Source organism: Pinus tabuliformis, chromosome 2_1, assembly GCF_031772625.1.
Source record: "Pinus tabuliformis cultivar Carrire ecotype Pingquan chromosome 2_1, CPIR1, whole genome shotgun sequence".
NCBI lineage: Eukaryota > Viridiplantae > Streptophyta > Pinopsida > Pinales > Pinaceae > Pinus > Pinus tabuliformis.
This window is the reverse complement of record NC_142299.1, coordinates 938041064-938064936: the sequence shown is the minus strand read 5'-3', so window position 1 is coordinate 938064936 and position 23873 is coordinate 938041064. Positions and strand designations below refer to the sequence as shown.

Sequence of the window (23873 nt, the reverse complement as noted above, 5' to 3'; positions counted from 1 at the left end):
ATCTCTCCGACGAATACAACTGAAAATTCTATTTCAATGAAATCATCCAAAGGAATATTGCCAAAAAAACATCGTTTAGGGCCTCAAAACAAATCAGAAGTTCAGAACTTGAAAAACTACCAAAAATAGTAAATTGTGCTACAATTAAGGAAAAACAAAAACAACAAAAACAAAAATAACAAAAAACAAAAAAAAAAAAACTGACAGAACAATGGTGGGGATCCAAGTGGAATAGGCAGTTAGCCACCAATATCCACCTAGATCTTGAGTTGACCAGTGGACCTACTATCCTTAACATATCTGGTTTTATTTATCCCTTGGTATCTCAAACACAAAGGGGACCCCTTGATTTCTCAAGTTATATCGATTGTTTTTCCTCGGGGCTGGACCGTCACTCGGAGGTTCCTTCTCGTTGGTGGTCTTTTGGGTTGTATGAGTACACTTATGCACGTTTACTACATGCCCAATACTTGGAGCTTCATTAGATGTAGGAGCTTCTTCTTCTTCATTGTCAGGCTCAACCTGCTCATTATCTGTAAGGTTGTTGGCCAACTGCATAGCGATGTTGCTCATTCCACGGTTCCATTTCAGACACGTTCTTTCTGGGTGCTTGTCATGGTGAAATATGTAGTATGAATCTGTCATGAGTTGGTCAAGGTTCAGATTCACCAAATTGGAGCTCTGCACAGATTTGGTCAACTAGCTATTGTTGTTGCTTGAAGCTACATTCTTCTTTGGCAGGTACCGAAAGGCCTGCTGCTCATCGTTCTCTCATTCGTCTGTTGTTTAAGTTCAGCAACTTCGGTGGACAAGGACTTGACAAGACGAGTAAGGCTCTCAATGTCATTTGCTTCCTTTTCCTTAGCCTTACTGATAAAGGTTTGAGACCTCTTGCCCATGTCTTTGGAGTCCTTAGCGGATTCGTCGTCTACAATTACTAAAATAGCGCGTATGTCTTTCTCTACGACAATAGCCTCTTCACAATTTTCTGTCAATGTTGGTCTTGTAGCCCACTTGACGAACTACGCAATATTTGTCAGCAGTGCAGAAGTGTAGTAGTCGATGGTTAATATAGAGTCATGAGGTTTATTGTCTATTTAGAACTTGTTCAAAATGAAGTTAAACGTCTGATTTAAATCTTTAACCTTCTCTTTCTTCTCCATCTTGAGACTACCCAACTCCTTTAGCAACATGGTGGGGGTCTTGTCTTCAGCAAACTTTTCAAGAAAGATCCTTTTGAACACCCCCTAGTTCTGGATGGAATTTGGTGGAAGGTTGTGGTACCATACAATTTCTTTGCCATCCAAGGTACATGGAAATAGTTTGCATGAAACGTCGTCATAATGTACCTCGAGCGTCTGCAGATGTAGGTAGAACGTGTCTAAATGATATTTCGCCTTCACTGCCTTTTCAAGGTCATCTTTCGTTAAGAGATTCTCCACATGTCTCAGCATCTTGTGCAGGACACCTAGAAGTGCCAGTGGGCTCTGATTCATCCATTCCAAATTTTGTTTCGATGTGTTGTCCTCTTCGTCGTCCTCCTCCTCCTCTTCTGAATCTAATGATTTTTCCTCTGAGTCTGTTGATTCTTCTTCCTCGTCTCCTCCTCCTTTGTTTCCTTCCCCTCTGCCTCCTCCACCAAAACTTGAGCCTGAGAGTAAGAGGTTTTTTTCTTCTTCCTTTCGAAATATTGGGGGTTCCTCTTCTTTCCCTACAGCTTCTGTCAGCTCTTCAAGAGTGGCGAAGATCGCTTCTTCAACAGATGAAGCTACCACTCCTTTGCGGGTAGTATTTTTCTTCCTATGAGAATATGGAAGAGCATACACTCCCGGAATCAGTCCAACAACTTTTGAAAATTGACGAGTGATGGGATAGATAGCTCGGATATGATGATACGAGATTTCACGTTCGGGTTTGGGAGGTGAGAAATGACCAACTTCATAATAGCATGTAGGGGAGAGGGAGTGAATGTTACTGCCTTGACCAGATGATGGATGAGTGGGGTCGGTAGGACAATTAGCCAGAAACTATTGGTTGACAGTGCTAGATCCACCAAAATTCAGGGGATCTCGTTGGTATGAAGTCCCAATTAGACCTCACACCGTTTGTTGTAGGAGTCCCACCTGGTATGATGGTCTGGTTTCCATTTACTTAGAGATTTTCCTTAGCTCTTTCTATTCAGCATATGAGAGTGTTACACCAGTGTCTTCAAAAAGCGAGGTGAGTGTGCCTGGTGATTGCGTAATGTAACTATGTCTACGTTCTCTTACTGCAAAAGGGGGAGAGTAAAGTGAGCCTCTAAGTGAGAGGTAATAGTACCACCTAGTAAGAGACACATGCAAACTAGAAAGGTATGTCCAGCATCCAGTGGAATAGTCCACATGGGATGTGACAGTCATTAAAACTAAAGTATAAGGGAAGAACCATCCACCATCCAACAGAGTAGTCCACAACGGATGTGACGGTAATTATAACTAGTAAACAAGGAAGGTTTGTCTAGTATCTCGCGGAGTAGTCCACAAGGATGAGAGAATAGTGATAACCAATACAACACATTCCCAACAAGGTAAGTACTAAAACAACCGAAATAGTTCAATTATCTTAGTACATGTGAAACAAACATGAATTACAAATTCTGAAAGAATAGTCTTATGAACATCTACAAAACATGCATGAAAATGTGTTTGCCTTAGCAGGCTTTTGTATTAAGAAAAAATTCCAAGACACATATGTACACCATACATTACTAGCGCTAGTAGTGGGACATTGGAGCCACTCCTCAAAGAATTGTCTGAAATCTCTCAATGCTTCTTGGGAGGAGCCAAGGTGAAAAGTCCCTGCTCATACAATGGGAGGGGTATATATAACCAAGGGTGATGCTTGACCCTTGTGACTCTTGGACTACCCTCATGACCGTTCAACTTCCTATGACTTTTCAACTGATGTGACTCTTCATATTCTTGTGTTTTCGTTGGACTTTCACTTCACATTACATTTGATTTACAACAAATATGGCTCATAATAGTGATGTGGCCTTCACGCTCATGACACAACTTGACATGACACTACTGACAAGGACTAGCTAGTTGTGGTGTCAATGTCATGTTGTTGTTGTTGTTGAGTGATGGATGCGTTCTTGGATGTGTTGTCTTTTCTCCTCTGCATGGATTAACGTTACGAGGTCTTCCATGACCTTGGTCTTGAAAAGTGGTTGCATGCATGTGTTCCCTTCGCTTGTTCTTGATGAGCTTCTTCTGTCCATCCAACTACAAGCAAGTCTTCTAGCATGTTCACTCCTTCTTCATCTCCTTCATCGTCTCACCATGATCTAATAGTGTACCTGTTCCTACAATTCACTCATGACGGGACAACATCAAATCCAAAACCTCCTAGCCTAAGATGCATGCATTTCTATCCATGGACTAGTCCCAGGACGGATGACAAGCTAGGAAGATGGCTTAGCAATTGTGCATTGCGCAATTCTAGGTGACAGTGAGGCAGACTAGTTACTGAGACTATGTAGAGCACATCTCAGGCTTGACTAAGGAACTCCGGAGCATAGTCTTCACCGGGAAAAATTGCGTAGAGGCCACTGGGAGGCAGGGTTGCGAAATTGAGATCATCAATGGAAGTTGCAAGGTGAGACCCTAGAAGGTAGGCCTGCACATTTTTCTGAGGGAAGACTGGACAGGGCAGCAGAGGGACTAGATAGGATAGTTCTACGCAATTTTTGGGAGCAGTGAGTCCCGGCTGAGGGAGGACACTGGGGGGACACATTTGCATAGTTATAATAGGAAAAGAAGGCTCAGGTCTCTGCACATTGTGGGGTTCTAGTAGGCAAGGAGGAGGTTTGTTGACTGATCTTGAGAAATGTGCAGTTCAGGTCAGGCTTGAGGCAAATTCTGCGTAATTCTGGGAAGGAAGAAAGGTTTCTCAACCCTGGGATTGTGTAGTGCAACTGTCTTAAAGGACAATCTTTGCACATTGCATAGTTCCAGGCAGCATAGCAACATCACTAAGGGTTGAGACTATGCAATGCATCTCAGTCGAGGTCTGGTGAACAGAAGTTGTCTGGTCGGAAGGATTTTCAGGAAAAAGTCTAAGTGTGGGAGGCAAGTGAACTTGTGAGGAACTTGAAATTGTGATCACACACTTAGCATACTTCGACGACAAAACAACATAGACCACCAAAACAACAAGACAAAACATTACCCTCTATGACTGTCTAGATCCAAAAGCTATAAGTGCGACACTTGACATAGACCTTAGGACGACCGTGACAACACTTGTGTGACATTGCTTACAACTTTTTGTATGAGTGCGACCGATGTTTACATAGCTAGGACAAATCAAACACACAAAGACAAACCTTCAAAATCACCAAAACATGACCCCAAGCATGATAAAGAAATCAACATGCCAAAAGACGACAGTTGGTCAAACAAGAAAAAGGGGTGAAAAGACCCTAAGGGAGCTCATGGAATGAAATCGATTGTTTGTAGCCATAAAGGAAAAACCAAGGAAGGCTCTGAAATTTGAGTGCAAGGCAAAATTTTGGAGAGCATTGCAATCGCTACAACATAACCCTATAGGTCCAAAACACTTACCCTAGAGGATGAAACAACAAAATTTGTGTGATCCCCAAGGTGATTAATTTGCAAATCAACTTCCCAGGGTTGCAACTTTTGCATACAATGTGTGTTTGGGGTACACGATAACTTGTTGGAAAGAACTATTCAAGCACTACAAGTTTTTATTAGGGATAGGGTATCCCATGCAGCCATGGCCCCTCTTTGGATTTCCAAATAAATCATTTAGGGCCTCAAAACGACCCTAAAGGTTTGGGACGCAAAAATCATAGAAAAACTACTGAGAAAGATAGAGAACCACTGAGACATTGGAACATGTGGGTGGCCATCGATATCCGCTTGGATCACCTTTTCTCTCTATGTGTCATTGAATGTGTGTTATATGCTTGTGGGTTTCTACGCAATTGTCTATATAGCTCCTACCCTCATGGGTCTTTTCCCCACACTGTGTTTCTCATGACCTTTTCCATAACACCCCACTCTAGATCTCATGCACTAAATTCTCCTCTGCTCAAACTTTCACAATCCGCCCTTCTTTTGCAAGGTCAACCATCATCCACGAATTTCTATGGTTGAGTACTCTCACCCATATCTTCCATTAATATTATGAAAAGGCCTCTCAACTACTACCTAGCCTCTCATATTTTGGAAGGTGATTTCCTTAGCTACCTCATTCAATGAATTTTCAACAAGAGAGAAAAAGGCAAGGGAATTATTCAAATTCAAATTTGTTTTCATGTCTCTAGCAAGGCTACTTAAGGAACTTCTCAATAGCCCCCTTGCCAGTTCTCACTCATTCCCACTCATATTATCATACCCATATTAATGCTCGTTCTCCAAATTAGTTGTGTTAGCATATTTTTTTAATATAGCAATTAGATTACATATACATTGTTCCTAGATTTATCCAGTTCATCTTGTTGTAATTCATGTTGACACAACAAATACAACATATTTGTCATAATCAATTACAATTAATTACAAATTAATTGGGGATCAAGATAGGAATGTTACACATTTATTAACATCATGTACCACTATTGATGTCGTAGGCTTCCTTCACATTTTATTGATGTCTAGGAAATTACTATTATATTGACTTTGGGTGATTCTAACCAATCTTGACTTGGTCTTTCCTCACCTAATTGTTACAAATGCATTCTAGGAAAGGCTCAACTTTCATGCCACCTCCTTCGAGATTTGTATCTCTCAAGTTGGCATAGCTACTTTTAAACTATTTAATTATGCAACTACCCTCCATTTATTTTAGGATTCTAAATCAAGCTCCACTATATCTCTTACTCTTTCTCACAAAAAAGTTCCACACAATGGGGTGCCTTGTTCCCTTGATAGCAACACCCAAGTGTATTGAAATCCATTATTCACCTAAATAGGTTTTAGAAAGCTTTCAAACTTCTTTTGATTCATAACATCCCACTCTACATTTCCAAGGCAATCCAAACCCAAGCATAACTTGGTCATTTATCATTTGTTGCCTCTACTGCGTGCTTCACATCCTTTATGTGTAAGTTATTGGCTCATATCCTACAACTCTTCGTAAGCATGCATCTCATCCATTAAAATGGTTCATCCATCTCACACATGAGATCCATGCCTTATTTATCTCTTGACAAATTTCCTCTACCATCCAATGTCTCAAAACCCGCTCCTAGGAAATCATCTTGTCCATCACACTCTGCAACCTCCATTTCTTGGCTTTCCCTCCCTATATCAAGGAATTAAGGACATGTATCCTTCTTTTATGCAAAAGGATATCATCCTCTATAAGATGGTATTTCTCATACCTCTATTGTCATTTTATTATTGTATTTAGTGAAAACTATAACAACCAAAAACAATACAATTTATATTGCAACAATTAATTAGGAATTAAATCCTTTCTCCAATCCTTCCTCCTCTAATATTACACTTCAATTTCCCTTACAAAGTCCATACACAATTTTCCCATGACAAAACACTTACAAAACCCATATATAATTTCCCTGTGAAAAAAGCTTGTTTTTTGAAGTCCTAGTTGTGCTCTTGGGCTTGCTAAGATTCATATGTCAAACATTACAACGAACCAAGCGTCGATGACGACTTGGCAACCAAGCTGCCAAGAGGAGGAGCTCACGAGGAGCAAGGTATGTGCACATCACGTCAAAGGACTTCCAAGCATTGGCATCTATACAGACCATAATTTTTTGTCATTTTTAAAATGTGGGATATTCGGGATATTTTCCATTATGCAACATGAGTACAGAGAAGACAACACTCAACACATCCAACGCTCAGTCGAGACATAGATTTAACCCAATAGACAAGTTTCATCAATCAAGCAACAAGTGTCTTCGTAGTTTTCCAGCTATTGAGTAAGTCTCCGAAGTTTTAAAATCTTTAAGAAACAGCCCGAAGAGTACGTGGCACGTTTCTAGCGATTGTGGGTGGATTTGAAATGGTTTTTAAAATGACTTCGATCCCACCCGCGAATGGTTTGGCTTATGGAGGGTGGAATTGCTAGGATCCATTATTGAACTGAATTGAATTTTAATGACAACCAGATATCTAATTAACAAAACATCATACAATTAAAAGTTTTTCTCTATAACCATTTTCTTGATTTGAATCATAATAAAAAAGTGTGTCTTTTGATGAAACTCTCTTTTCTCAAATATCTCATCGAGACTGTTTATCAAAAGTTTTTTCTTTATAATAGTTTTCTTGATTTGAATCATAATCAAAAAGCGATAAAAATGGCAATGTTTGTATTAAAAGAAATAAAACCCACTGGTTAGCTCTACGAAAAAGAGTTTGAACCAGGAGAGTCTGGCTCTGTAGAATGCTCTACATTGTTCATGTACATCACACATTATATAGTAATCATGGTTTTAGGGAAGTTAGAACAATAACTTAAAAAATAGAAACTAATTCCTATCCTGAGGTCATGTGAACCAACTCACACTATTCTAGGATATTCTCCATTATCTTCAACACTCCCCCTTAATGGAGAAGGGGTTCACAAATATGCCTAACATCTCCCTAAACATTTCAAACTTAATCCTACCAAGAGGCTTAGTGAAAATGTCTACAACATTGTCACATGTATTACAATATACCAAATAGATTTCTTTGGATTGCACTTTCTCCCTGATGAAGTGGAATTGTGTATCAATATGTTTAGAGTTTTTGTGGAACACCGGATTATTAGCAAGTTTGATTGAACTCTAATTGTCGCATCTGATTGTTGTTGCATCTATCTATTCTTCCCCGACATCTTGGAGAAGTTTTCGCAACCAAACTGCCTCACACGTCGCTGTACACATGGCTTGATACTCTGTTTCCGCTGAGGACAAAGAGACTATGTTCTACTTCTTGTTGCACCATGTGATCACCCCAGATCCAATGCTGAATGCATAACTTGTTATGGATCTGTGATCATCTACATTTCCAACCCAATCTGAATCTGCAAATCCTGTCAATATAACATCAGAAGAGTCAGTGTAAATAATACCGTAATCTACAGTACCTTGTAAATACCTCAAAACACTTTTCGTTGCATTCCAATGGCTTTTAAGTGGCTTGGACATATATTGGCTTAGTACACTGACTGCATAAGCCAAATCTGGTCTAATGGTGGTTAGGTAGATTAGACTCCCAACCAGCTGTCTGTAAAGTGTCACATCTACCTCCTTTGAACCATCTTCACTCTACGATTTGATGTGCTATTGTAATGGTATGGCTGCAGGCTTACTCTGATCCATCATAAATCTCTCTAACAAGCCTTTGACATACTTTCCTTGGGACAGAAATGTTTGTCCTGAATCTCTCCAGATCTTAAGACCCAAACAGTGTCTTACTTCACCAAGGTGTTTCATTTCGAATACCTGTGACATATGTTTCTTGATTTCTTTGATAAGATATGTACATCACCTGTAATGATAAAATCGTCTACATACAGAGAAATCATCACTATACGCCCTTGTTCATCTTGCATGGTGTAAAGATTAGGGTCATTTTTTCTTCTGTTGTAGCCAGCTTGCAGAAAAAATGAGTCAATCTTTTCATACCAAGGCCTGGGTGCTTGCTCTAGTCCATAAAGTGCTTTTTTCAATCTACAGACTAAATGTTCTTTCCCTTTCTAGACAAACCCTTCAGATTGCTATAAATAAACCTCCTCTTTTAGTTCTCCATTTAAAAATGCAGACTTTACATCTAGTTGGTGTATCATCCAATGTTTCTTAGTAGCTAAAGAAATTAACATTCTGATAGTGTTTAGTTTAGCTACAACGGCGAAGGTTTCTTCATAGTCTATACCTTCTTTTTGTGAATACCCCTTTGCTACCAATCTCGCTTTTAATTTTTCTATGGTTCCATCTGCATTGATCTTCAGTTTGTATAACCATTTACAACCTATGGTTTGTTTTCCTTTAGGAAGTTCAACTAGCTCCCAAGTGTTGTTCCTAGTTATTGATTCATATTCTTGTTCCATGGTTGTTTTCCATTCTCTACATTCATTTGCTTCTTTATAACTAGAAGGTTCAACCAAATTCATCATACTAGTTATAAAAGCATTTTCCCTATATCTTGCAGACAATTGAGCTTTCCTACCTAATCTCCTGAGGGGTGGGGTAGCTTCAAGCCTTGTTTGATCATTGTTTTCTTCCTGCTGCTGTTGTCGTTGTTGTTGTTGTTGTTGTTGTTGTTGTTCATCTTCTGCTTTTGTCTGTTGTTGCTCCTGATTGTTTTCTGCTTCTTCTTCCACCAAGTATGAAATATCCCATTCCTCATTGTGATCATTAGATTCTTCATGATCCGGTTCATGGAATTTGATATCTCTACTAACAAAAATTTTGTGAGTAGAGGGATTAAATAATCTATAAGCTTTATGTTGTGAACAATACCCTATAAAGGTACATCTGATGGCTTTTGAATCTAGTTTTCTTCTGTCTTACTTTGGAATATGGGCAAATGTTTAGTTCTTTCTTTCAGTTACTCCATTTTGCTGTGGAGTATGGGGTACTGTGAACTGCTGCAATATTCCATGGTCTTTACAATACCTGATAAGCTCATCTTTCCTGTATTCTCCCCCCTTGATCAGACCGGAGAATTTTTATTTGTTTCATTGTTTTCTTTTCAATCATGTTTTTGAACTGCTTAAAGTATTCAAATGTGTGACTCTTCTTACTCAAGAAACATACCCAAGAAAACTTTTTGCAGTCATCAATAAACAATAAAAAATGTAGTGTACCTCCTAATGATTTTGTTTGCATGGGTCCACACAAGTCTGTATGCACTAATTCAAGTATATCCCTCTGTTTTTTTTCTACTCGAACAGGGAATTATTCTCTATGCATATTTCCTAATGTACACGCATCACAATCATTATGTACTTACTTTAGCATAGGAAGATCTCTTACCATTTCCTTCTTCTGTAGTAACAGCAAATCATTGTATTTGATATGACCAAATCTTTGATGCCATAGCTCTTCCGTAGTCAAACTCGCAGCTGTCAAGGCTAGAACTGGTGCAAGTATTACATCCAACTTGTACAGACCTCATGTTCAGAGTCCTGTAGCAATTGTCTTCATGCCATCTAGCAGATCTTTAATATAACAATTAGATTTTAAAAATTCAACTTTAAGATCTCGATCTGTGATCATAGATACAGAAATCAAGTTTTTTGTTACACCGGGCACATACATGACATTATGAATTTGTTTTACATTACCATTAGGTAGAATGACAGAAATTTTCCCACATCCTTTGATCTGATGACTTCTATCATCACCTAGGTAGATTTGTGCTCCTTCATTGATTTCTTTAAAATCTTCGGACCAATGCTTGTTCCCAGTCATATGTGTTGATGCTCCCGAATCTACATACCAGATGTCTGCATCAACATTCTCATCAAAATCTACCATAAACAATCTGAAATTCTGCACATGATTTTCATTCGCGAGATGACCTGCATGTCGTTTCTTCTTCTGTTGTTCTCCATGATATTTCTTCTTCTTGCACTCCCTAGCAATATTACCAAGTTTTTCGCAATAAAAACATTTAATTTCAGAGTTGTTTCTATTCGAATGCATACCTTGGGTTTGATTCAGTATTTTCTGTGAATGTCCTCCGTTTTGTTGTTGCAGATTTCCTTTCCCTTTGAAGACGTTCTTCTTCGCCATCAATGCAAGATCGACACTCTGGGGCTTCAAAGTCGATCTTCTTTCTTCTTCTTCCATTAGTGTTCCTATCAGCGCTTCAAACTTTAGGATTTTCTCTTTCGCATTTATCCCAATGATGAACGTTTGGTAGTCATCGATCATACCATTCATGGTAATTGTTACAAGATTTGTATCGTCAACTGTATGACCAATGTCTGCCAATTTGTTCTTCAGATCTTTGATCCTTGCTATGAACGCTGCAATTGTTTCATTCTCCTGCATCTTCAAGGATAAGAACTTGCTCTTGAGAAACAGAAGATGATTTATATTCCTAATCTCATACAGATCCTTCAGAATTCCCCAGATCTCGTTAGTTGTCTTACACTCTCTGATGTGTGGTATGATGCAGTCTTTCACTGACATCTTCAACAGCATCTTTCCTCTACCTTCTCACTTCTCCTAATCTGGGATCAATGTTGATCCAGCCACTAGCTTCGGCTCATCCCCGTTTACAATCATCCAAGCACTCTGCACTTCTAATAGAGTTTGTATCTTGAATTTCCATAATTGGAACCATTGAGCTTGTTATGCTCATTCAAGTATGCTTCAAGCATATTATTATTCATGTTGGCGATTTAGGCAAAAAAAAATTCGACACGTAAAAGAAGATGTTAGATTTAACCCAAATCTGTGACAAAGATAGATCACTAATCTTCAATGTTGCTTGATCTCACAGCACACCCAGGGATCACCGTGGCTTCCTTCACAACCTCTAGACAACCTCATGTTGTCAGCTTTTGCAGCCTTCTCCAAGATGCAGCCTTCTCTCGGCCTCCACGAAGCCTTTTTGTTGTTTACAAGATCGTCGCAAATGTACACCACTTATCTGAGACATCGTCGCAAATGTACACCACTTATCTGCGACGTCGTCGCAGCCATACGCCTAAAATCAGAGACGGTGATACTAAGTATGATTTCGCAATTGTCGCGTTTATTCTCCTGAAACCTGCAATGAATTCGGTTTAGTCGCACCCTCCTCTCAGCATACAGGATCTTCAGCCCTGACACTCTAATACCATGATAAAAATGGTAATGTTTGTATTAAAAGAAATAAAACCCACTGATCAACTCTACGAAAGAGAGTCTGAACCAGGAGAGTCTAGCTCTGTAGAACACTCTACATTGTTCATGTACATCACACATTATATAGTAATCATGGTTTTAGGGATGTTAGAACAATAACCTAAAAAATAGAAACTAATTCCTATCCTGAAGTCACATGAACCAACTCACACTATTCTAGAATATTCTCCATTATCTTCAACAAAAAGTTTATTGTATGGTGAAACTTTTCTTTCACAAATAACTCATTCAGACTGTCTACTTTCTAGTCGTTTTGAAACTGACTACGAATGTGACTAAAAATGTCCTTATGAGCAATACACTCCATGATAAAGTGCAATTCATCTTGTTTCATGAAAAGTTAAACGCAACTCACTACGAATGTGACTAAAAATGTCCTTATGAGCAATACACTCCATGATAAAGTGCCATTCACCTTGTTTCACCACAAGTTAAACGCAACTAACTACGAATGTGACTAAAAATGTCCTTATGAGCAATACAATCCATGATAAAGTTCCATTCACCTTGTTGACCGTAAGTTAAACCCCTTATGAGCAATACACTCTTATGACAATACACTCCATGAAGTGCCATTCACCTTGTTTCCCCCCAAGTTAAACGCCAGAGAAGATACCCAAGTGCCATAAATATACAGCAAAGCCAAGTGCCAGAGTGGTTGTTGAGCCTACTTCATTGTCATCGACCATTTGCAAGAAAGATTATCATGGTGTGCTCTCAGGTATGAAGGGGATGTTACCTCCTCTGCAATAGAAAAACCCCGACGATGGCTTCTTATTTGAACGTTGAAGAGAGACTGCATTTGGGTTTTCAGAGGGGTTTTATTATGCATTTTAAGATTGCTCTTTTGTATCGTTCAACGTCTATTCTATATTTAAGATGCAGTCTTCACATTGCTTAATATTGCTGCCTTGATTAAATATTTGCTAGAGTTATGTTATGATAGAGAGACGATGTCATGGATCATCGTTTTCTCATACTCCATGATGATTGCAGGATTTCGTGATTCATGGTGAATATATCTAAAATCATTGATACAGATTGCGAACCAGGATTTCTTCAAATGGCAGAGGACGTTGTCAGCAAAATACAGAGTGTCAAATGTTGAAACCCTTAACTTTTGATGGACTGGATCTCGAGTCTAATCCAAATTACTTTTAATATAGTTCATCCCAATTCTACAATTCTACAGGCTATAGAGATTGTTCTTGCAGGGGTCAAAGCAGGAGTAATAAATGTCTGAGATGTTGGATTTTATACCTAAACCAATTATAGCATATAGCATTTGCAACAAGAGAAGGTGACAATTACCAATTAGACCACCAAATGTCAATTGATCACAACATAGGCACTTTTTATTGGAATAGCTGATCTGTTGGATTTTATACCTAAACCAATTATAGCATTTGCAACAAGAGAAGGTGACGACAACTACCAATTAAACCAACGAATGTCAATTGATCACAAGAGAGGCACTTTTTATTGGAATAGCTGATCAAACATATGGGGTTTGATGGGGTTTGTTGAACATATCGTGTTGGCCAGAAGTCTAAAGTTGACCGGTTTGAGAAATTGAACTTTTCTGGTGTCATAATGGGCACATGTTCGAGCTGTAAGTCAAGAGCTCATAACAAGTGCCCTACTTGCAAACTGGAGTTTGGAGACATAAGGTGCTTAGCCTTGGGATACAAGTGGCAGAGCCCTTCAAGATAAAGACCAACGGTTTCAAATTTATAGGCAGAGGATTATCATCGAGAATCATTTCCGAGTTTTAAAAGCAATATCAACAAGCAGATTAAAGAGTCAATTACATATTTGAAGATAATCCTATATTTCTAGGCTTTATATTAACAATTTAGCAGTAAATATTGGGCAGATCCAACTCCCACGCACAGATTCAGCAACCGAAAATCAAATCACAGATCTTCAGGGAGATAGTACACAGTTGGCAATCAGATTCCAAATGTTTGGAGAGACAGTTGGGGATTATTTCCAGAATTAAAGCCAGCATCCTTGCATTCGAAAGCAATTGGCAGTCTGTGACAAATGGCGGCTTTGAGGATTCCTATTTCAAAGGAGATTTGACCAGCAGCCTTCACAACTCGAGACATTTTGCAATCTGATCCAAATTTGGTTTTAATTCCTAGAAGTTAGTTATCTGTTCCTAGAAGCTAGTAACACCTTCAGCATGTAATTTGAATTTAAGCAATACTTTGTAATGTGTAATTTGAAGAGGGTTCGGACTTGGAGAGAAAAAAACCCTTTGTATGTACAGATCAGAATTTTTCGTTTATCTTTTAGAATATTAATTAGTTTTAATTTCTGGAAGTAAGTTTTATGTTCTTACAAGCTAGTAACAGTTGAGCCAATAATTTGTATTTAAGCAATACTTTGTAATTTGAAAAGAGAGTTCGGATTTTGAGAGAACAAACTCTTTGTATGTACGGGAGTTATTTTTAGTATAGATCAGAATTTCCAGAGTTTCCAAGATAAAAGTACTTGGAGAAATTGTTCAAAGATTTATGTGCTGGTGTTTTACCGTTTGTTTCTAAGTGAATGTATTTTTCTCTGTAATTCATGGAATGTTTATTCTTCATATTTGAATGAAAATAGATGAATATAGAATTCATCTTTGAAGTTCTATTTCGTTACATATAAATATAATCACTCTATCTTTCTAAAGTTAAAGCCGAATTCATTTTTGTTTAATGCTCTACCTTAATGGACTGTGCTTCTTGATTCATCCATCATTCAACAATAGAATGTTGTCTAATCTGCCTTTGAGAGTTATTTTATCATAAACCAGTTTTTGAAAGTCCTTTGATTCTATTATTCTGACTCCATACTAGATTTTCTCTCTATCCAACCACTCTAAAACCCTTACCCTAACATAAATCTGGCCACTGTGTTGATTACATGACTAGTTGTCAAAGTGACGCTAGATAGTTGAGTCACAAAGAGGGCCCTCTCTAGATTGAAAGAGTCAGCTTTCGATTTACAAGATTGAACCAGCTAAGTCATAGAGAGAGCCCTCTCTAGATTGAAAGGGCCATCTTCTTTCTTCGGATTTTCCTTTCACAACCAAGAAAATTCCGAGAGATAACTCTCACTGAGGCATTGAGATCTTTATCTTTCTATTGATCTTTACCTAGATCCTTGGATCACACTTATAATTTATCCTTTTTCATTGATGACATCTCCACTGACACCTTTATCTTTCTATTAACCTTGACCTTGATCCTTGGGTCACACTTAAAATTTATCCTTTTCACTCATGACATCTGGATCACTAATTATCAAGCATAGCTATGATACTCTCAATGGAATATCATTTCTTATTAAATAAGCTACCTTCCTTTTATGAAGGTTTCATTGCACATTATATGTAATCCTCCTTACAATGATTTATGCATTTTTTACACTCTTGGTTCTATCACTTAGCCTTTACAACTACTTGGTGCTCATGCACATAGACAATTATTATTTTGTCAACTAAAGCCTAAAGACTCTGCACTACAGTTACCTCGTAATTAACTAGAAGCATATTTGAAAACCTGAGCATAATGTCTTATATTCACTTTCAAATATCTATAAAGACACTAAGAAAGATATGGCTCATATTCTACTCTCCTCTACATTAGTTTTCCAACCATTGTGCTCTTTTCAAACTCTAAATTCAAAGCTAGAAATCACAACTACCAAAATTTCATTCCTTTTACCTTTTCACTTGAGAGTACAAATCTCTATCATATTTTTATTTTTGCCAATTTTGCAATGGAAACATTAGTTATGCAAACTCATTTTACCATAACCTACAATTTTTCCATGTCCCACCTAACTTTTGTTTAGCCTAAAAAATTAAACAATTCTTCCCATTTCCAATAGTATATCTATGAGCCTTATAAGTTCACCTTTACCTCCATTATCTACCTGAAACATTAATACTAAATCTCATAGAGATTTCCATTAACAATTGAGAACCAACTATAATTTTCTTCAAAATACTTGGTCTTTATTGTCCATAACTAAAACATGAGCTTCAATTTCCTAGTCCATAAAGGTTCAATGTTGTAACTAGACCCTAAGATACTCTATCACTTGCATCTCTTTCCCATAATGGCCCTAATGGTATAACATGAGCTCTAATACCACTCTATAATGTGCCCATCCCCTTCAATAACCTTATTGAGGAAGAAGGACACCTTTTTTCACATTTTCCATTAATTCTAGTCCTTCAAGGTTACTTAATTCATTTTCCAATTAAATCAATCCCATTTCTTAACTCTTATCAAACCAATTCAAATGATTTTGCATTGGGTTACTCATGCATGCAAATAATTCATTACGCCTTTTTCTTAAAAGTGTGCTCAATGTGCCCAGAAAAGCCATTGAACATATCCAAAATATCCCCCCCCCCATCCTTAGCTCTTATGAACACCCTTGATTAGCCATTGTACCACTTCAAAAGAAACATTGGTTAACCCTCAATTAAAAACATCAAGCCTATTTAAAAGAACAACTTTCAAACATCTCTAACAAACCATCAGATTGATTCAAAAAAACATTCTTTTGAACACTACCAACAAGCCATCAAATTGATTCAAAAGAACAACTTTCAAACATCCCTAATAAGCTATCAATCTAATTAAAAAAACATTATTTTGAGTGACCCTATTAGGTTATTGGATTTTTCCAATGTTGTTACCAACTATGAACAGCAATAAGCAAAGGCCAAAGGCCTCATTCGAAGGCAATACTTCGAAATCCAACAAAATATTTGTCCAATGGGCCCTTTTAAAAGATGCCATTGAACATTTTCAAAAGAATGTTGTAATTGGAGAATAACCCTCTTCGAAAGATGATATCAAATATTTTCAAAAGATTTGTTGGAGAGTTATTAAGACTCTTTGAGAGATAGCATCAAACACTTTTGATAGATTGGCCCAACAAAACATCGTTACAAAAGATATTCTTATCACATTCAAAGAAATACTTCAAATTAAACAACAACCAATTGACTTAGCTCAAATGAACCCACTTGTAGTAAACAACCAAAGGATCATATCACTCATCGTTCAAAATTAATACCTTGAATATAAACAAGACTTTTGCCCAATTGAAGAAATATTTCAATCTTCAAAACAAGACCTACCCAACCACTTCAAACGCACAAAAAAGCCTTGATTCAATACTAATTTCATAGGATAAATGTCAATATACATAAGATGTCATTGAACATTTTCAAAAGAATGTTGTAATTGGAGAATAACCTTCGAAAGATGATATCAAATATTTTCAAAAGATTGGTTGGAAAGCCATTAAGACTCTTTGAGAGATAGCATCAAACACTTTTGATAGATTGGCCCAACAAAACATCATTACAAAAGATATTTTTATCACATTCAAAGTAATACTTCAAATTAAACAACAACCAGTTGACTTAGCTCAAATGAACCCATTTGAAGTAAACAACCAAGGGATCATACCACTCATCATTCAAAATTAATACCTTGAATATAAACAACAAGACTTTTGCCTAATTGAAGAAATATTTGGATCTTCAAAAGATGACTTAACCAACCACTTCAAATGAACAAAAGAGCCTTGATTCAATACTAATTTCATAAGATAAATGTCAATATACATAGATTCAAATTGAATTTAACTTGCATTATCCATCTTAAATGTATCACACAATACCAAAGGGCATAACATAAATTCAAACCCAACTACACTAAAGCAATTTGAATTATAAAGGCACACAATCTATCAATACAATGGTCATTTATACATAAAACTCAATATAAAAAGTAATCCAATCTATATAAGTTCTAAAACATTTTTTAATTCACTTAACAAACTATTAATCCATGAAATACATATAAATGCAAATATCATACATCCATAAATTCTACTATACAATTCATACATGAAAAAATACCTACTTTTTAATGAACAACATAAAGAAATAACACTAAAAAAACTAACCCCAACCATCTTAGAACACATCATTCTGTCCCATCATTCCCTTACCCCAAAAACCCTATTGCAACATAGTATATTTCATATATTTATTAGAATGAAATCTACATATTTATGTTAAAATATTTAATATTATTTAAAATTTGTTTTAATTTAAAATATATATATATTTTTAATTTTATATATTAATTTTTTTTCAAATTAATATAATTTAATCCGGCAATTTTTTATATTAATATAGGAATAAGTTGAAATATTTATTTTAAATATATATAGTATAACTAATGCATTAAAAATATATATTGAAAATTACAAAATTTAACTTTAGATAATGTTTGAAGACGTGCGAAGGCTATTTATTCTGTTAAATGCTTTCTATGCCTGTATATAGGCTGTTATACTAAGAATAGTCTCAAATATTTGTTTTATTTTCCTTATTAATTGAAATGTTTAAACTTGGCTGGGAAATTTAGGTTGTTGTACTAATATAAGAATAGTCTCAAATATTTGTTTTATTTTCTTTATTAATTGAAATGTTTAGACTTGGCTGCGAAATTTAATAAAACATCACGCAATTAACAAATGACTGAAAACAAATATTTTTGACATTGCAATTCAGCCATACCAACACAATATTCTTATGCTCATCCAGCAGTATCTTCGAAACATATTCCTAGGCTCATCAAATAGTAACTTATACCACTATTTTGATGGTCATAACAATATCACTAAATAACAACTCTGATGATTTCCTAACTTGCTCTCTTTCAACAAGATGTCGAAATGGAGAAAAATAATGTAAATATTCTTAATTAAGAAAATGGAGTGTGATGTCTCTTTTTTGAGTGGCATCACCCACCAATTCTCAGAACGTAGACTACCCAAATCTATACATATAGGAAAAAAGAATCTGGAACGTTCACCATCATGGTCACTAGCGAGAAACGCTGGTTAAAACATACATCCTACATCCATGAGGCTTCACTGGTGCTGTGAGACTGCCTTGGTGATTTGCTTCCAATTCTCTGTGCTGTTATATTTAATAAAAATAAAATATCATCAATCAAGACAAAATGAAGAAAGATGAGAGTTTAAATTTGAGAAAGAAAACTCTGTTTTGTGCTTACCCTCCATACGTTTCTAACTCTCACAACAGCTGAGGGATTCAATCCAATATCTTCCCATTTGGCAGTGATTGTAGCTCTTGAGTTGCTTTTATTCCATAGAACCACAGCTACACGGTTGTTAGATAGAGGACCTGCCCATACCTGCACAAAGTTTTTACAATTAGAATAAACCAAAGTTTCCTCCACTTTGCTGTGTCAAAAGAAACTTCCATGCTCTTACACACTGCATTATGTCAAGGTTCCCTATAGCTAAAATTTGAAATATGTTCTTCCTCACTTTCAGTTCAAAATCAGCAACAATAAATTTTTGAAAGAAACCAGAAATGAAAAATAATTATGATAAAATTCACTATTAAGTCTGGGTACTTCAATTTTGCAAAATGTTTGTTTAATAATAAAATTTTGAAAGAAACCAGAAATGCAAAATAATTATGATAAAATTCACTATTAAGATAAAATTTTGAAAGAAACCATAAATGCAAAATAATTATGATAAAATTCACTATTAAGTCTGGGCTACTTCAATTTTGCAAAATGTTTATTTAACAATAAAATTTTGAAAGAAACCAGAAATGCAAAATAATTATGATAAAATTGACTATTAAGTTTGCCCTACTTCAATTTTGCAAAATGTTTGTTTGTCACTTCTTTGCAGGAGATGATGCAAATTTATGAGCCCTTGCATAATCTCAAACAAGACATATACTGATTTGTAGTTGAATCTGGAATATGACAAGGTCCACTTTGCCATTAAATTTACCAAACTAGCAAATTTTAAATTGTTAATCCTTAAAGATAAACCAAAATGCAAGCTTCAATTAAAAAAACATCCAATATGAATTAGCTTTAAAAATTTTGACATTTTATTAATTTTAGCAATAATTAAACTATGTTAAAATATAGTTTATTTTGAGATTTATAGGAAATGGCTAGGAGAAAATAACTGAAGGTATGTAAAAGAATCGTGCAATTGTGAAACAGGGAATTCATTTGGAGATTTACAAGGGCTCGGAGGAAATAACCAAAGGGATGATGCAGCTCTGAAACAGCCATCTCCAGCTCAATTCACTCTAGCAGTTATTACCACTGTTAAGTATTGTTTTAGACATGAATAGCTGGTGGAAAGGCAAGCTGAGGCAAAAAAGGTGTCAAGTATCTGTATGATATCCCAGAACACTAAGGAGAATATTGCAAACGTGTTGTTCTATCTTGCTTTTATGGTTAGCAGACACAACTCCAACTCCTATTTCTCCTGCGTAACGTTTAAGGTCCAACATTTGATTGTCTTTTCTCATCTAAAAACACGGTAATAGGCCTCATCTTTGAGACATGGTAATAGGCATTTACCTTTCAAGAAACACGGTAATAGGCATTTACCTTTCAAGAAACACGGTAATGGGCATTTACTTTTCAACAGTTCTTTTCGAATGGATTGGAAATTCCTAAGTGGGCAGCATGGCATCCAAGACCACAATGGCCACATAGGTGCCAATTACATTTGAGCCTTCAGCTTTTGCAGCTTCAAATAAAAAAAAACAGGACCAAAAACAAATGCAACTTTGTCTTAATGTCCAAAGAATACAAAGATTTTTGTAGCGCTGTTTTCAACTGTTAATATGAAGCAATAGAGATTTCACTTGTAGTGAGTTGCAAACAAAAATGTTATAAAATTGTATACCTCGAGGTCCCCTTGCTTGCTCACTTTTTTCCCTTGTACTCCCAAAGCATCTGAAAAAAATAAAACACAGCCTACTTAGTTTCTAAATACAAATGTTTCTAAATAATCAAAAGAATTTGAGAAAGATAAAACACTAAATAATGAAAAGAATTTGAGGAAGAGACTCACCTTGATTGATTGCAATAACCTCAGAGTTACTTAGGATTCCATAAGTCTTCTTGTCCATAGATGTTACATCATATCCAATCAATAGTGGTGCCTGAAACCATGAATTTAAAGAAACATCATTACAAAAGAGTGTTTTGTCTTACACCATTACTCACAATCCTATAAATAAACATGGGAATCGCTATCCAGTCACCTTCATCAGAGCCCATATGCTAAAATGTGAACCATATTCCTCAGCAGTCATGTGGCCATTTCCTACTTCCAACATATCTGGATCTGTTACAAAGAAAGCAAAGAAAGCAGAGGATAGCTCTGATGAACAGTTATAACAAGAGAACCAAAAAAACAAAAAACTAAATGTCTAACAAAAAATGTTCCAATAGTGTATTTGACTGGCATGATAGGGGGTTATAGAAACTTTTACCATTCCATCCACCTGGACCAGCAAAGCTTGCATATTCATTGTTTTCATCTGCACGGGATACGATGCTGCAAAACACATGGAAAACAAAACCTACGTTTAACTTGATTTAGAGGCCTCAGAAACTTCAAATATCTATACTTCTTAGAAGCTATAGCTAACAACCTTTCCCACTTGTCCTCAATGTCTTGTGTTGTCCTCCAACTGCTTCCAATTTGCCGAGCCCATGTGGCCGGAACATCCAATCCCCTGAATCAAAAACAGTATAACATCATCATCTCCAAACTCATCATATAGTTAATACACTCTTAGAAAGGAAGCCCACCTACCATTCACACAGGCAATAAAATATTGGCCGCCGAGTTCTCAAAAGTGCATCATGCATCTTTGGGTACCTGCGATGATTCCAAAACCAGTCTTAGAATGACAGGCAAATGTGAATCTACTTCAGCTGAATGGAAAAACAAACTAAGAAGGATTTCATTGATAAGAGAAAAGATTTACCGGCTTTCAGGCTTAGAGCCATCATTGTAACAGTTATCGTATTTGAGATAATCCACACCCTTCATAAGAACAAAATATTATCTATTACTTAATCAATATACCATAGCTCATTCCCAAAGACATTAAAAAATAAAACCAGTAATATTTTACCTATAAAAACCTCATAAGGAAAAGAAGATTACCCAATAAGCAAACGTATCAGCATCTACTTGCTCGTGTCCCAAGGAACCTGGCTGCTTTTGACAGGTATAGTACCTAATAAAAAAGAGAAGCTCGTGAGAATTCAAAAAATGGGAAACAGAATACAATGTATTCACGAATCTTGACTCCCCTGTAAAGTGGGTGTTTTATAAAAATCCACCAATGTTCAAATCTCAAAATTTAAACTAGACTTTGATGACCTTTCCAATACTTCCATATTGTGGAAAGGCAGGTTTGCCACACATAGTTATCAGGAAAGCATCTTGTAGAAAAGAAAAGACACAACTAAATTATAAAGCGAAGTTATTATACCCAGCATCTGAATATATTCCCAATTTGAGGCCCTTGCTGTGCACATAGTCAGCAAGAGCCTTGATACCAGAGGGAAACTTTGAAGCACTTGCAACCAATCTCCCCTGTAGACACAACAGCACAAGAAATTAATCAGAGAAGTAAATCTTTTTTAAAAACTGATACATGCAAAAATATTGCAATAAAAAGCGAAAAGCGAATAGAAGCAGATCAATAAATCGATTTTAAAAACTGCAACTTGCAAAAGTATATGGGAAACAGATCAAGAAATCCATTTTAAAAACTGCTACTTGCAAACATGTTGCAGTGGAAAGGAAAAGCAAAGGGAAAGGCAGGGTGTACATTTTGATCACGATTAGGCTCTGCCCAGCAATCATCTGTATGCACAGAAAACAAAACCAAACAATCCAGATCAAGAGTTCAACGATGTAATTCCCCAAATTATGAAACGAGAGTCAATTTGGGTATTGCTGTCTCACCTATATTTACATAGGTATACCCCAACTTAGAGAGACCATTTGATACCAAAGCATCAGCTGTAAATATATACAACATTCGTCAGTGAGGAACTACAGTTCTCCAAAAAATAGTCCGTAGTTGAAAACGGATTTAAGAAATGAAAAACTGCAATACCTGTTTCTCGTACAATATTCTCATTGATGTTGCAGCCGTAGTGATTCCAGCTATTCCACCTGCTCACATAAAAATTTCTTCAACATCATTTATGAACTGAAATCCAAAGCAACTCATAAACTCACAAACTAAAATCTCCAATCACTTATATAACATATCTCACCCCATAGGAGGGGTCTGCGCAAGGGCATTCTGAAGCAAACGCCGTCCTAATGTTCTATTCTCAGCACCACAGGTCACCGCAGAACATATCAAGGCCAAGAGCACTGCATATATGAAACAGCAATATCGAAAATCCATGGCTTCCTAGCGAGGAAGGTAGGGATGAATAATGGCAATGGTACACTATAGTAAGGAGAACAGAGATTTATAGCCACAGGAACAGAGATTTATAGCCACAGGATGCGTGCTGCATTCGGTTAGAGCTTTAACCTTTTAAGCTTTATGCAGGCCGGGCTATGTGATTAGTAATACAGTTATTCATGGCTTGAGTGTGAATTTATAGGAGTAGGTATTTGAATAAACTGACTGTTCACAATTTTTCACCCACTGTCATGACTCGAGTTAAAGTAGTAGCAACGCGGTACCGACTGTTCACTAAAAGAATCGGCTCAAGTGGGCCCAATAGAATGCACCACTCCCACTTAATTCTTCACGCTCGTTCACATTATTCCTTGGCCAACCGTATAATATTATTTGAATTAAAATGTATAAATTAATCTGTTCGACCGCCAATTTTTTAAATAATTAAGAAAAAAACAAAGAAACGCGTGCATACAAAGAATAGATGGTCCATGATATTTTTTATTACATAAAATTCTCACAAATTAAATGTACCTAATAGACTGACTGTACCTCCGTACAACGCTGCATAGTTCATAGTTTAATTTCAATTCAAAATTTGAACTACATGTACCGATTGAATTAGACAAAATCTAACAGTTGTGTAACGCGTCA

At 36.5% G+C, this 23873-nt stretch overlaps 1 protein-coding gene across 1 annotated transcript; it reads right to left on the bottom strand.

Annotated features, from left to right (window-relative positions):
* Window positions 1-18459: 18459 nt before the first annotated feature.
* On the bottom strand, window positions 18460-23406 carry LOC149203724 (alpha-galactosidase-like). The gene is made up of 15 exons (XM_089403549.1): window positions 23080-23406; window positions 22917-22975; window positions 22763-22819; window positions 22626-22660; window positions 22284-22387; window positions 21953-22025; window positions 21771-21829; window positions 21596-21661; window positions 21432-21515; window positions 21270-21334; window positions 21039-21121; window positions 20846-20936; window positions 20678-20727; window positions 19000-19140; window positions 18460-18902 (listed from the first exon to the last, which is right to left on the bottom strand). The coding sequence occupies exons 1-15, from the start codon at window positions 23214-23216 to the stop codon at window positions 18807-18809; spliced, it is 1200 nt and encodes a 399-aa protein (XP_089259675.1). The 5' UTR covers window positions 23217-23406; the 3' UTR covers window positions 18460-18806.
* Between the last annotated feature and the right edge of the window lie 467 nt (window positions 23407-23873).

Excerpts from the sequence above, each read along its gene's own strand:
- LOC149203724 (XM_089403549.1), bottom strand. The coding sequence starts at position 23,216 with ATGGATTTTCGATATTGCTGTTTCATATATGCAGTGCTCTTGGCCTTG. Across the intron at positions 21,516-21,595 it reads TTTTATTGCCTGTGTGAATG|GGGATTGGATGTTCCGGCCA; the intron begins GTAGGTGGGCTT and ends TTTTTGATTCAG. Across the intron at positions 21,122-21,269 it reads TGGTCCAGGTGGATGGAATG|ATCCAGATATGTTGGAAGTA; the intron begins GTAAAAGTTTCT and ends TCTTTGTAACAG.